The sequence below is a fragment of the Leptidea sinapis genome, chromosome 13 (genome assembly GCF_905404315.1).
Source record: "Leptidea sinapis chromosome 13, ilLepSina1.1, whole genome shotgun sequence".
NCBI lineage: Eukaryota > Metazoa > Arthropoda > Insecta > Lepidoptera > Pieridae > Leptidea > Leptidea sinapis.
Window position 1 is genome coordinate 3,561,506 of NC_066277.1, and position 15,207 is coordinate 3,576,712.

A 15,207-nucleotide genomic window follows, 5' to 3' on the forward strand; every position below is an offset into this window, starting at 1 on the left:
AAATGTTATTTAGGTGTATGTACCGTATATATATACATGTTGTAAAAAACGGTTATCAGACAAAACAAAACAGACACTCCAATTTTATTTATATGTATACATTCATCGATCTATGTCTTTCAAAAGTTAGATATAAATCTCAGATATAAGTAATTACTTCATTTCACAAATAACATTTGCAAAAACAACACGTGGCAATGTGGTTTCGAGTCGTATTCCTCGCATTTCTTGCAGCCCATCAGGTAATTTGTTTGTTTTTAATATAATCTTAATATTATTACCGTCACGAACTGGCTAGATCAGGTTAATACCGGAAACCGGAGTATTGCTGTCATCTCTGGTCTGGCGCACCCCAGTATCAGCTCGATCCATTTGACGTGCAACGCAGAGCAGCTCGAATTGTCGGGGACCCAGTGCTCTGTGAACGGCTGGATCACTTGGCTAGAGATGTCTCTTCATCGTGCGTCTTCTACCGCATTTATCACGGGGAGTGTTCCGAAGAGCTGTTTAACTTGATTCCTGCCGCTGAATTCCACCTTCGCACGAGACGTCACAAGTTAGGATATCATCCCTACCATCTGGATGGTGGCGGTCCTCCACATCGCGGTTTTCAAGGAGCTTTCTTCCACGTACCACAAAGCTGTGGAATGACCTTCCTTGTGCGGTATTTCCGGGACGATACGACATGGGTACCTTCAAAAAAGCGCGTTCACCTTCCTTAAAGGCCGGCAACGCAGGAGCGTTGCACACACAGGAGCGATTCCTCCGGTGTTGCAAGAGAATGTGGGCGGCGGTGATCACTTAACACCAGGTGATCCGTACGCTCGTTTGTCCTCCTATTCCATAAAAAAAAAATACCACCCGTACCATTTGTTGTCTGCCTTTTCACAACCGTTTTCGATTTGAAAAAAACTTTTTGCACTGCACAGCTTTGTAGAATGATGCACCGGCTGCAGTATTCCCGAACTGATACGACTTAGGTACCTTCAAACTTAGAGCGTACTCACACTTTATTGTATTGCTGATGTCTACCCTTGGTTAATTTTTGCACTTTCGATCACGCCTTCTAGCCCGTTGTCCCCTCTAGTATAAATAAAAAAGATATGGGTACCACAGTCGCGCATTTTTCTACAGTTTCTCCAACAAATTTATTCATCCTCTATTTGTCTTTTTTTTGAGGGGTGATGCAGCTAAATGAAGTTACTGGGCTACAATCATGGTGCTACTTACAACTCTAGGTTTTCATTCTTAATAACTGCAGTGTGTTTCATTTATTATCAGCCCCGTTACATACTTTTAGTTATGTATGTAATACGCTATTTCCGAACATAAAATGTTTGCCAAGACTATCAAGACATTAGAAACATCATCTCTGTTTGTATATATTTTACTTATAATTTCTTCCAGCGTTGAAAATCTTAACCGCAATGTCCACAAGGTAGTTAGTTATGAATTTCCTCTTAAAACCTCTGCACTTTTTAATGCGTCGTTTCTAATGTCATCCTTAAAAGCACTCACTTCACGTTTAGCCATTACACCATTAGTGATAATTTCTTACACACAAACTAAGGAAAATTGGTGAAACTCGTGTTAAGACTCGTGAATAGTGTTGGTTTTTCGGCAAAATTCATATCTACCATCTTAGAATAAACTCCTTACTTATTTAAATTTATTTTCTCGCCTTTCGCAAAATTTTTCTCATTAGTAACTTTTATTTATTCTAGGCGCAGGGTGAAACATTGACTGCTGGCTATGTTGAAGATGTAAGGCTGGATGGTACGTAGCTTAATAAAATTTACTAGAAAATAAACAATTTTTTTCTAAATTAACCAAATCTGGCTAAATACTTCAAGTTTTTCTAAAGCCCTACTACAGCGATTGACAAATGCGCATCTTTGTTGTTGGGGTTGTCGCAGCTGCAAAAACACTAAGACTAGGTAATGTCTACTGCTGCTTCAGGATTACGCTAGATTGTACACAGACCAAAATATGTATGGAAGGGATCCACTCATCATTCTCCTCGACCTAACTTTAACAGATTACAATTTTGTCCTGAATTGGGACAACTTCTTGCATGATAAAATTTCTTCAGCAATCCACAAACTTCTATATGAAAGTAAAGACATTGCAAGGGTAAAATACTTTTAATGGTCTCTTTTTTATCGATGGTCTCCATGCTATCGTCCGACATAAATGAGCGTTACTGCTCTGCAGTTTCAACTATATCCTGTCAACTGTTGATCCTGTGACAATTATTGTCAGGGTATATAATAATATTATCTCCGTACATTTGATTCTTTCTTTGGAATCGTATCATTAAAAGATGCATGGCCAAGAATTTACCTATTTTCATTATGTTTGTGTCCAAAATATTATGTAAAAGATTTACCGCACAGACTTCGATATTATTATTGTATCGATTCTTACAAAAATAATAATTGAAGCTAGTTCTAATTTTTAATGATTACTATCATAATATGCCTCTAGAAATAATTGTAATCTTATCGATGTAATATAAATTTGATCGAACGTTTTTAATCACAGATAGACGACGACAACTGTTAATAATTAATGTTTATAATTCACATGCAAGATCTTCTATGGAGAGAGCTCATAAGTGCTAGAATTCTGGCAAATATCTCTCGCTTACTTTATTGTCTTTAATTACTTAATACATATCCCTTTATACTCTTGACTTCTTTAGGCATATCATTTGTAACGGTGTAACTAAACTATCCGTCAGTTTTAGTTTCTATATCTTTTTTTCTTTCACTCATTTTATATGGGTGCTAATTAAACTGACTCCTAATTAATATCATTATTCTCCATTCTAATCCTCTTTATTATTTAGTCAGCCTCTATCAATGCACGTCAAAAAAATACTATCATTTTAGATGTTAGTAACTGTAACTACAATTTTGAAAGATAGTTATTACTAGCATTTATATTTATAGAATTTATGCAAGCAGTAAACTTCTAAAATATTAACATAACCTGGGCCTTATATACAAAAACTAACATAAATAATCAACGATATACCAGAGATATTGAAAATTTGTTGATTGCTTCTTTCGCAGATGTGACCCAATCTCGTATAGTATCAGGCTGGGAGGCAAACCTTGGGCAACACCCTCATCAGGCAGCTCTGAGAATTCTTAATTGGCAGTGGCAGCTTATCGGATGTGGGGCATCTGTTATCCATCAGAACTGGGTTCTCACTGCTGCTCATTGTACTGCTAAGTATGATTTGTTTTGCTAAATCGTATACTTTTGACGTGTTTTTACAAATTGTGGTTAGTTTGCCTTATGTTTTCGTTGTTATTTAATGTAATTCCCAATATTTTTCATCTCTCATGATATTATTTGTCTTATTCTGCACTGTTATTCACATTTATTTTGCCTTTATCAATTTATTCTTGTACTACAACAATAACTTCTCTTTTTTGAAAGATATTCTTGCACGACGATAACTGTAAGTTCTGATTGATGGCATTAGATAAAAATGAAGATTTCTCTTCTGTTTTTGTTTTCAAATCTTACCAATTACCTTACCTGATAACCAGCATTTTTGTCAGCTAAATGTAATGTAGGGAGAATACGCAATAAAACTGATGCCATGAAACGGATATTTATTAGTTGTACTTAAATGTTCACCAGTTTGATTTATTTTTGTTTTAAAACCTTTAATAAAAATCTTTTCTCTAGTTCGTAATAATGACGAGGTAGAATAAAAGAAAAATTGATGGAAAGCTGTGGCGAAGAGCCCTCAAACGGATAAGGGAGCTATTATCTGTCCCACAAGGTGTTTGTTCCTCTATGAGTTAGATATGCCCATCCAAAAATGTAAACTAAACATCTGATACTTAATGCCGCATTTTCATATAATATATTTATAAATAAGTTAATTTTAAATAATAAAGATTTTATCTTGATCACGTGCTTGTTATCACAATTTCTGATAAATCAGTAAGTAATTACAGTGATATATTTGTCTATATTTGTTAATTACACTTTTTAGGTTATCAACCGGCCCAATGTAATAATGCTAGTCAACAAGTTCAAAAACGTTTTAATTATTGATAAAGAACCCAATTTAAACGATTGTTAATAAATTATCACTCAGGTTAAGATTAGTTCTAGAACTTTTTACTAATCAAACACGATTTGGAGTGACGTCTAGGAAGAACATTACAAAATAGTAAATACACGGACGAGTAAAAAAATAAGGACTCCGTGTCACCTTACATAACAGTGTAGCACCAAAACAAGCAGGTAAAACGTGTAAATACATTGCCCCACGCATACACTTACACTAATACAAGCCGATCGGCCGCAATTATGAGATTTGCCATCGTCTGTGACAGATCAGTTTGCGTCGCAATAAAATATTTTAAAAATGCAGTCGTGCGTTGTGAAAAAGTGTAAAAACAATAACATAAAAGTATTTCTGGATATATGATTATTTAAGGGAGAAAAAATTGTGTAACTGGTATAACCTGTAACCGCACACACACTAGCATAAAGGTGCCTCACTTGCTGATATCACGGCGGAGTATAATGTCCTAAATTTTAAGAGCATGCTTCCAAGAAGGATCAATCCTAGATTAAGGGTTCATATATGGATAAAATTGCCTAAGGATGTGGATGTCAAGATCTGTTAACCAGTTCAAGAATAGATTGGACAATCATTTGGAAAATTCCAAGCACTTCCGCAAATGAAATAGACGCATCAGCGAAAGCTGCTATGTCTATTATAAATAATAATAATTATATATTAGCACATAAAAAATTGCAATTCACATTAACTTTGTAAAATATTATTGAAACAATTGTAATTTTAATGCTTTTGCTAAAATTATTAATATTTTATACGTTGGTGAAACCTCTTTTAAAATATTAAAGGCTTATGAGGCATTTATTTTCACAAAATGGATTCCCTTAAAATTCTTTTTGATGCCATTTCTAAGGCAATAGATACTACTACCGTTTCGGAAACAAATGGCGCTCTGAGCGAGATGAAGCGGCGCAAGAAACTCTCCCAGCATTCTTTCTTTGCGCTCTTTTTAATTTTATTGAATGGTTTTTAATTTTCAGCTACCAATATGTCATGGTGTATGCTGGGTTGGTGCAACAGTCCAACGCAGAATACTTCTCTACCTCATGGGAGTGGTACAACTTCCCCACATTCGACTCACAAAATCCAAACTTGGTACAAACAAATGACATCGCTCTTATCAGAGTTACAATCCCTATGACTTATACAAGTGAGTTATCTTTACTATCAGATAATATAATTAATCACTATCATAAATCTGTTCAATCTGCCTGTACTTTATTTTTGCTTTCTTGTTATAAATATTTAATCGATATTACATACATACACCAAACGTACACGTAAATTTTATCACTAAATAGCTTAGATCATTTAATTTTATACGTCTAGGTAGACTATGACTGTTGCGAAAGCATCGAAAAAGATTGAGCTTAGAACTAACCTCTATATTGAGCAATTCACGCAGAGTAACACAGTGTCATACAAATCGCGAGTGTAAGACATACCTTGTCACGCACATCAAACTAATATTCCTGGCCTGTTTTTATCGGCTGTCTAACAGCAAGAGACTCTATCTAGACGTTTAGGTTATCTAAGCTAAATAGTTCCCCCAACACTACGCCTTCAGGTACGTGGTCGCCCTTCGAGGACATTACTGCCCATCTGTCCGTCGAGCTATGTGCCCTGCCTACTGCACTTCAGTTTCACAGTAATTTGGGCTATGTCGGTGTCTTTGGTTCTCCTACGGATCTCCTCATTTCTGATTCGTTCACGTAGGGAAACTCCGAGCATAGTCCTCTCTCGCTTAGCAACAATGAGCTTCCTCATAAAGCCCATAGTAATCGACCACGTCTGCGCTCCATATATCATCACTTGCAACTAACATTGGTTAAAAAAACCTTCGTCTTCAGACACTGTGGTATTTTGGACGAGAAGATTTTACGGAGAGGACGGAGAGTCAAATAGATTATAAATCCAGAATCGCGATGTGATAAAATGATTCAGTTAAACATAATCTATCAGCATTTTACTATCCTATTTTCAGACGCTTTGAAAAGGATCCAAGTGCAGTCGACTGCCGACGCGTTCAGAGAGTATACTGAACTTCAAATGTACGCAAGTGGTTGGGGAAGGACCTGGACTCTAGGTAACATTACTTTTACAATTTATTTTGCAAAGTATATTGTTTACAGTGCATTATATTCTTATACTATCTTCATTATCTTTGCACCGAATAACCTTTGCGCCGTAGCTAATGAAACTACTGGGCAAATGAGTCTTAACATCTTTTGTCTCAAGGTGACGAGCGGAATTGTAGTGCTGCTCAGAATTTTTGGGTTTTTCAAGAATCCTGAGCGGCACTACATTCTTATAGGCAGAGCGTATCAATTGCCATTAGCTGAACGTCCTGCTCGTCTCGTCCTGTAGGATCCTGGGCGGCACTACACTGTGGCAATAGGCAGGGGTAATTACCATCAGCTGCTCCATCCTGTTCGTCTCGCCCCTCAATGTCATAAACGCCTCAGATTTACAGCTGTTTTGTCCCTTAATATGTCTTAGAACGGTTACAACAACGGAGACTAACAAAAGTTTTTAGCGCCATTTATTTCCTCGGAGGTGGTATTTGCTGTACACAGATGGTTTTTGGTAAAATTTACTGACAGTGTCCTCTTCTTTTTTGGTATGTGTAGTTATGGATTTTAATTTAGAGATTATTGGATCCCAGGTGTTAGATAATTTTAGACCATCTTCTCTATTGAAATTTGGGTATTTTTTAATTTCGATGGCTTCACGTAACAATCTTGGGAGAAATCTATTCTCTTTTACTAAGACTTTTGGTTGGTCGAACCGGATGTAGTGGTTAGGACGGTCTTTTATGTGTTCACATACAGCTGACTTAGAGTGCCGTCTGTGTTTGATATCGTATAGATATTACGTTTGGTTTGCCCAATGTAAGACAGGCCACAGTCGCAGTCCAGTTTATAGACACCTGCATCTTGCAGTGGAATATTACACTTTACTGGTCTCAAGAATTGCTGAATCTTCTTGTGTGTCTTGAAAATAGTATTAACTGAAGCACGTTTTAGGATCCTGCTAATTCTGTCTGTAATACCCTTTACATATGGCAGGTAGGCTGGTTGACGTGGCACTGTTGGCGCCTTAACTTTGTTCCGATGCTGACGAGGAGGCCGCAGTTTGTTCTCATGGAGTACTTTCTCGATATGCTGTAACTCATTGAGATGGTCAGCATCATATAGGCAGTGGGCTCTCTGAAACAAACATTTACCGACAGAAAGAAGTTGTGATGGGTGGTGATGGGATTCACCGTTTAGGTACCTATCTGTGTAGGTTACTTTTCTGTAAATAGTGTGGCTTATTGAACCGTCTGCTTTGCGTATAACTAAAATATCCAAAAAAGGCAGTCGGTTGTTGCCTTCTTTTTCAAATGAATTTAATATTTGAATTAATTGAATTAATATGTTCTAGAAATGCAGATATTTTTATCCGTGGGTAACACTAAAAAGGTGTCATCTACATAGCGTTTATAAACTCTAGGTTTGACAGGAGCCGTGACAAATACTCTTTCCTCGAAGTCTTCCATAAAAATATCGGCTACACCGGGTGATACTGGAGAACCCATAGCCACTCCGTCTACCTGTACATAGAATTCACTGTTCCACATTAGGTACCCATGTGATAAGCAATGGTGTACAATATCTGCATATTCAAGAGGCATATTATGTTGTCGCAATTTTTGTTTTATTATATTGGTACATTTTAGTAAAGGGAGGTTGGTGAAAAGTGACTCATCATCAAAGCTTAGCATACTTTCGATGCTTGATAATTTGAGGTCTCTCAAAGTTTCAACAAAATGGTAAGAGTCCTTCACATGAGTACTGGTGTTTCCTTTAAGAGGTGTCAGTACTTTAGCAATGTGTTGGGCTAGTTTGTAAGTGGGTGAGTCAATTTGGCTAATAAGTACCCCTGAAAACGTGATCTGGAAACGTCGGGTTAACTAAAATAAAAATGTAACTTTTACGCAAACATATAATGTAAAACCGTTACAATTACACGCGTTTTAATCCTTTAAATGTGTAACACTCGCGTTAATCAAAGAAAATACTTTGGAGATACACATACCAGCTCCTTGCATGTGTCATCTAATGTCATGTGTATACGCTAACTGGCATGCCTGTAACTGGCTTACATGGAGCTAGCACAACATTTGATTTACTTGCACGCCCGTTGGGAGGTTGGGAGGTTGCCAAACTGGCACACGTGTACAGACATGACAGTTACGGGCATGCCAGTAGCAACAACACGTTTTTGTTTAATTCACTTCGACTTTTATCCATTTTAGCGCGCAGGAGTAGGTGGGCACAACTTGTATGCCAGTTTTACTTGCAAATGTATCCGCAGTGTGCTTGTTACTCGTACATGCCAGTAACTTTCATGGTAGATACTTTCCGATTTACTGGCACGTGTATCCCCGCGTTAGGGTATAAAACTCGAATATTCTCTGTGGACTTGGATCTGGCTTGAATGGAGATCTAGACAGATATTTTCTCAAAATTGATTAGTTCAGAATTTGTTGTCATTTCTAACACTAGCAAAGCTTCAGAAACAAATTCCGCTCAAAGAAGCGACGCAAGAATCTCTCCCACCATTCTTTTTTTGCGCTCTTTAAAATTGAAATTTACAATATTTGTTATGTATATAAATATTTGTTTAGGACCAACTTCAGAAGAACTTCGGTGGGTATACTTGCGTGGAGTGAGCAGTTGGGAGTGCGGTGCTCTCTTCGGAAGTCTCGCAACCTCAGCAACAATTTGTGCAAGATTTTATAATGTCACGTCGCAGTCCATATGTCAGGTAAGAATATATCGAGTTATTTTGCTGAGCGGTGTGTGTGTATGTTGTATATTGAAATAATTATCTGTACGAGACGTTTAACGGCCGTTCCCAATATACTATCTACAGATAGAGATAAATTACTACCTTCTACTGTCAGTAATTAGCTGTCAATAGTCTGAAGCTGTCCCAATATACCCGATACCACCGGTTTGCCCCCTGGTGCTCGAATGCCCAGGTTCGGCCGGTGGAGTAGCGACCTGGAAGTGGAAAGCGGAATGGCCGTAGCTGAAGCCAACCTTCCAGCCCTCATCACAAAGTCGTGGAGGAAGAAATTTGAAACATTTTGTCATAAAATCCTTGCTGACGTGCTGCCACGAAATGGCAGTAATGTTAAGGTCAAAATACCATAGTCTATAAGATGTATATAAATTGTTGAAAATTAGAGAAATTAAATAATTTATTTATATGTAATAAGAAAAATGTACGTCATGTATAGAAAGGTTCCCTATATCAAGTATAAGGACCTTTATACAACCTTTGTCTTTAAAAAAAAAAAAGAAAATGTATTGATTTATTTCAATTTAAGAAATTCTGCATTAGACTTTAGCTATTAATTATAAATATCCGGACGACCGAGCCTTGCTCGGATTTTTAAGAATGTAAAGGGTCTTCTGCTTTCCGGATCACCCAATGTCCCATCTGAGCCATAATAGTCTTGTATATAGTGGCGAAATTTACCTGTGTATTCTAATGTTATTGTAGCTGTTTCTCATTCAAACATGGATAAAACCATTTTTTTTAAATTGAAACCTAGCTAGATCGATTTATCACCCCTGAAATCCCCTGCATACTTAATTTTATGAAAATCGTTGGAGCCATTTCCGAGATTCATATATACAAGAATTGCTCGTTTAAAGATATAAGATTAGACTATAAAAATGTGTGTAGACTTAGTTTAAGATATATTGTAAAAAAAAAATGTAATTATAAATATTAAGTCGATTTGAAGTTAATTGTATTTTAGTAGTAATTTGTAGTTAATAGTAGATATTGTGTATTTAGTCTTAGGTGTAAGGTTGGGTGTTATTATATACAGTATTTTAAATAAAGTATTACCCACCCCCAAACCCTGCCGCTCAATGGCAGTGAGGAAGTAGCCGTAGTAGCTCCTCTGCCCTGGGACGCAATTTGCCAGGGAGGTAGGCCACTAGTTAGAAAAAAAAATATACCCGATAAGTCATTCTTATCGCCTTATATTGGGACGCGTGAATTGCAATTTCCATACAAACTTTATATCGCTGGTAAGCTATACGTCGTCCCATTGACAGAAAGCGTGTACGGATAAGGTGAGTTACCGTCGATAAGTTTATTGAGACAGAAAAGTCAACGATAGTTACGATTCTTATCTCAAGTAAGAGATAGACTGAATATTGGGAACGGCCGTAAGAAGTTAGCCAGAGTTGAGTGCTCCTTCATAGGTCATGGCATTCAATTTTAATTTAAAATACCGGACAGTAGACCAGGATTCACTGAGCACAAATTCAAGAAATTTACTATAGTGTAGTATATTATATAGAGGATAATGATGCATGGTTCTTTTTTTTTTTTCAATATCATCATCATATATTTTTTCATATTTGTTTTCCGCTTCGACCTTAAGAAGTAGATAAAGCATCAATAAATCCCTTTTTACTCTGTTGGGCTTTAAGCATGTCTGTATTTAATAGTAACGTAAAGTAACCACATTAGTTAGAGTTCCATTGCTACGACATAAATATAAAAATCAATCATAGGTATATCTCTCTTCGCCAATGCAGCGTTCGTACGTTTTGATTCGACCGTTCTTTCTCTGTCTGGCCCTGAAAGACGGACTGCCACGAAATAATGTGTTTCATTTCTCATAGTCGGAAAGTAATGCTGTCTTGATCTGATTATTGGGTGGAAAATGCTGCTTCCCTCCATAGAGAGGGAAAAACTCATACAAATTACATCCCACCTAAGGGCCGGAATGAACTTTAAAAATAGAACTGCTGTCAGCTGTGAAGAGTTTTATGTAAAAAAACTATTTAAAAAAAATCTGCGGCCATGTGACTTTCGTGTGAACTTAGCGCTAACTTCTTTGAGCGGAATATGCCTCAACAATTACGCGGTGAGTTCCATATTTATTTAAAAAGTCGACTTAAATTGTGCTAATTTGACAATTAATTTAAAATAGGTGCTACTAATATTATTATATATTATCAATGAATAGTTTAGATGAACAAATACTTTTATTTTCCTCATATTCGAAATGAAAATTAGAGTGTTTAACACGGATAAAAGAATCAATTCCTACTCGGACTATAGACGCCCTTGCTGCGCTCGGGCTACTAAATACCTCGGGGATTGATTCTTTCGACCCTCGGTTAACAATCTACTATTCATTTCTCGGGTTAATATATAAATATACAAGCTAGCTGTTCCCTCCCGCTTCGCTGGGCTAAATTCAAAAGGAAATAAAGTAAAACATAAATAAATAAGTAGCCATAAACAGCATCGAATGGTGGTAAATTCATCTCGATACGATCAGTGGTTTAGGTTTGAAAGTGCCTCACAAAGACCATTTTAATTATAAATAAATATATATATATAGACAGATATGGCTAATGGTGCTTTCTATTTGTAACAGAATTTCCTAAATTGGTTCAGTTAAGATAGAGATAACCCCTTACAGCTTCACAAACTTTAGCTCCTTACAATATTTTTTTTATGGAGTTGGAGCACAAATGAGCCTACGGGTCACCTGGTGTTAAATCACCGCCGCCCACATTCTTTTACAACACCAGAGGAATCACAGGAGCGTTGCCGGCTTTTCAGGAAGGTGCAGGCGCTTTTTTTGAAAGTACCAATGTCGTATCGCCCGGAAACACCGCACAATGAAGTTCATTCCACGGCTTTATAGTACGTGGAAGTAAGCTCCTTCAAAACATCACTGTGGATGGCGACCACACAACCAGATGGTGGGGATGATATCCTAACTTGTGGCGTATCAAGCGAAGGTGGAATTCGGCGGCAGTAATCAGGTGAAATAGCTTATCGGAACACTCCCCGTGATAAATGCGGTAGAAGACACACAATGAAGCGACGTCTCTACGCAAGTAGCCAACTGATCCAGCCGTTCACAGAGCACTGGGTCTCCGACAATTCGAGCTGCTCTGCGTTGCACGCGGTTGAATGGATCGAGCTGATACTGGAGTGCGCCAGACCAGAGATGACAGCAATACTCCATGTGTGGCTGGACCTGCGCTTTGTAGAGCGCTAGAATGTGAGCCGGCATGAAGTATTGCCGTGCTCTAATGACGCCCAGCTTCCTCGAAGCTAATTTGGCTCTCGGGTATACTCGTATATTCAGATGATATTCAGATGATATATATATATATTTATCTCGAAAACGGCTCCAACGATTTTCATAAATTAGTATACAGGGGATTTTGGGGGCGATAAATCGATCTAGCTAGGATTCAATTTAAAAAAATGTAGTTTTATCCGTGTTTGAATGAGAAACAGCTTCAATAAATTTAGAATATAAAGAGATATTTAGAATATTTAGAATATTTATTTAATATATCTTTAATCTTTATTACAGGGTGACAGTGGCGGTCCTCTTGTCTATGAGAACGACCTAGGAACTCCAATTCTGGTCGGTGTTAGCTCTTTCGTGGCTGGTGTCAACAGTGGCGGTTGTCATTCTGGACATCCTGGAGGTAATTTATCTTTCAAACTATCATCTTTAATGCAAAGAGCTTTTTTGTATTTGTTTATGTCATAACCCTCGAACGATCACCATGAATTTTTTAAGCAAGTTTTTAACTACAGAAATGGTTTGGGTATAGAAGATTTAAAAGTGGAATATTTCAGTGAATATTCAAATTTAGAAATAATGTTAATTGATTTTTTTTATTTTAAATTCAATTTGACCAACGGTCTTGCTATATTTGTATGTTTCAGAAATTATTGTACTTTTTAAAAATTTTGGGCTTTTTCATCTTAATTATTTTTTCTTTCCCTGTGAACTCCTAAACTAATGAACGGCTTTTAATGAGGATTACTTCTTGGAGTGCAGTTTAATATAACTTGAGAGATAAGATAGTTTTTATTTCGATTTGGGGCCCATTCTTTCTTGGTTCTTTTGATTTCCAATTACTGTTTTGTATGGACATAACATTTTCTATGAGAGAATTTATTGACGCACGGTTAGACAGTTCTGCTGTGAAACAATTTCATTATAACAACAGGGAGCATATCTTACGAAATAATTCTTGATGTTATGAAATATTATTTACAAATTCATAAAAAAACGTATTTTATTTATTATTTACAGAACAATGTCATTCAGGTCAGCTAGTAGCTACATATTTGAAACATATTAAATATTTTTATAGGCATAATTTAAAGTAATATAATTATTTTAAGAAAATTTTAGAAGCTAATTAAATCACAGTATGTATATATACATAGGCTTAACTTCTTGGCAATTTTTCTTCGGTCACGAGAAATCGGTGTGAATGACATTTGTAGTAATTTTTGAAAATAATTTTATTTATTATTAACGTTGAAATGACTGGTGTCTGAAAATACATCGCAACAATTTGTATATGTCGCAGGGATATGATAAAAACAGTGATGTGGCATAACAGATAACAGCAACACGGTTTTATTATTTCTTGAAACAAATTCAGTTATTTGACCAAATACCAGAGTTGGGGTTTATTTGGTAAGACTTAGACATAATTTGGTAAGAATTGCAGTATCGTGATGCAGGTGGAGCGGGTGAGAGGGAAAGGGGAGGGAGGGAAATGTCCACTGTCCCCTGGCACACTCCCCCACTCCCATGAAAAAGTAACGCACCATTCTCTTGAAAATCAAATTAATGTAACCTAAGCTCAAAACAGATAAAAGTTTCTCTAAAGGACAAGTAGAAGCTTTGCTTCGCAGGGCCCATATTATTAAAAAAACCACGAAACCACCTAACCTGTCCAGGTCTGGGTATAACTTAAGTCTGAAGCTCGCTTGGCTCGTTTTTTTACATTATAAGTTCTTCTAGTCGCGTCATTTACTGTCATTTCACGGAACTCAGGGAATTGACCAAATCTCTATTACTATCATTTCCCTGCGACATATCTTATTATATATAAATTACGTGACACGTTGTTTGTCCGCGATGGACTCCTATACTAATGAACGGATTTTAATGGGGATTACTTCATGGAGTGCAGTTTGGTCCAACTTGAGAGATAGGATAGTTTTTATTTCGATTTGGGACCCATAATTATTTTTATTTTCAATATTTGTTTTGTATGGACATATTTTCTATGAGAGAATTTAGTGACGCACGGTTTGACAGTTCTATTGTCAAACGATTTCATTATAACAACAGGGAGCATTAATTCTTGATGTTTTGAAATATTATTGGCAAATTCCTATAAAACAGTTTTTTTTTTATTATCTACAGAACAACGTCTGTCGGGTCAGCTAGTACATATATATGTTTTAGATCTGTCGCTTTTTTTTCATTCTTTAATCGCTATAATTGTCTTTGTTCCAGGATTCATTCGCCCCGGTCCATTCCATTGGTGGTTCCAACAAACTACTGGAATAAACTTTGAGAGCCTTTCGGATTAGCTTCGACAGTTCGGCATACACAACGGAATAATAGATCACGCAAGATAGCTTCAAGACGTTAACTGAAATTTTATATAAGAATATCTAGTTCAGTCATATATTACATTATATCTGATCAGTTGATATTAAAAAATAAATAAAAGGATAACTGGTTCTTTAATTGTTGTTTCTACAAGTCAAAAATAATTAATTAAATAATGTGTTAACATAACGTAACGAATTACGTTTTTTTGAAGAACAGATATTCATAATAATGAATATTATCATCAGCCGGAAGACGTCCAGTGCTGGACAAAGGCCTTCCCCAAAGATCTCCACGACGACAGGTTCTGCGCTTCCCTCATCCAACGTATTCCGGCGATCTTTACCATCTTGTGGGGGACCTACCAGCACCGCGTCTTCCGGTAAGCGGTTGCCAGTCTAGGACTTTTCTGCCCCACCAGCCATCTGTATGTTGGAATGTGTGCCCCGCCCACTGCCACTTCAGTTTTGCAATCATTTTGGATATGTCGGTGACTTTGGTTCTCCTACGGTTCTCCTCATATCAGATTCGATCTCGCAGGGATACTCCGAGCATAGCCCTCTTCATTGCCCTCTGAGCTACCATGAGCTTTATTATCAGGCCCTGGTTGAAACCC

General features: G+C 36.9%; 1 protein-coding gene across 1 annotated transcript; it reads left to right on the plus strand.

Annotated features, from left to right (window-relative positions):
- The first annotated feature begins 138 nt into the window (after positions 1–138).
- On the plus strand, positions 139–14,717 carry LOC126967789 (collagenase-like). The gene is made up of 8 exons (XM_050812485.1): positions 139–242; positions 1,725–1,776; positions 3,078–3,240; positions 5,095–5,264; positions 6,099–6,200; positions 8,787–8,926; positions 12,534–12,651; positions 14,493–14,717. Exons 1-8 carry the CDS (start codon positions 198–200, stop codon positions 14,567–14,569), a joined length of 867 nt encoding a protein of 288 aa, XP_050668442.1. The 5' UTR covers positions 139–197; the 3' UTR covers positions 14,570–14,717.
- Positions 14,718–15,207: the final 490 nt, after the last annotated feature.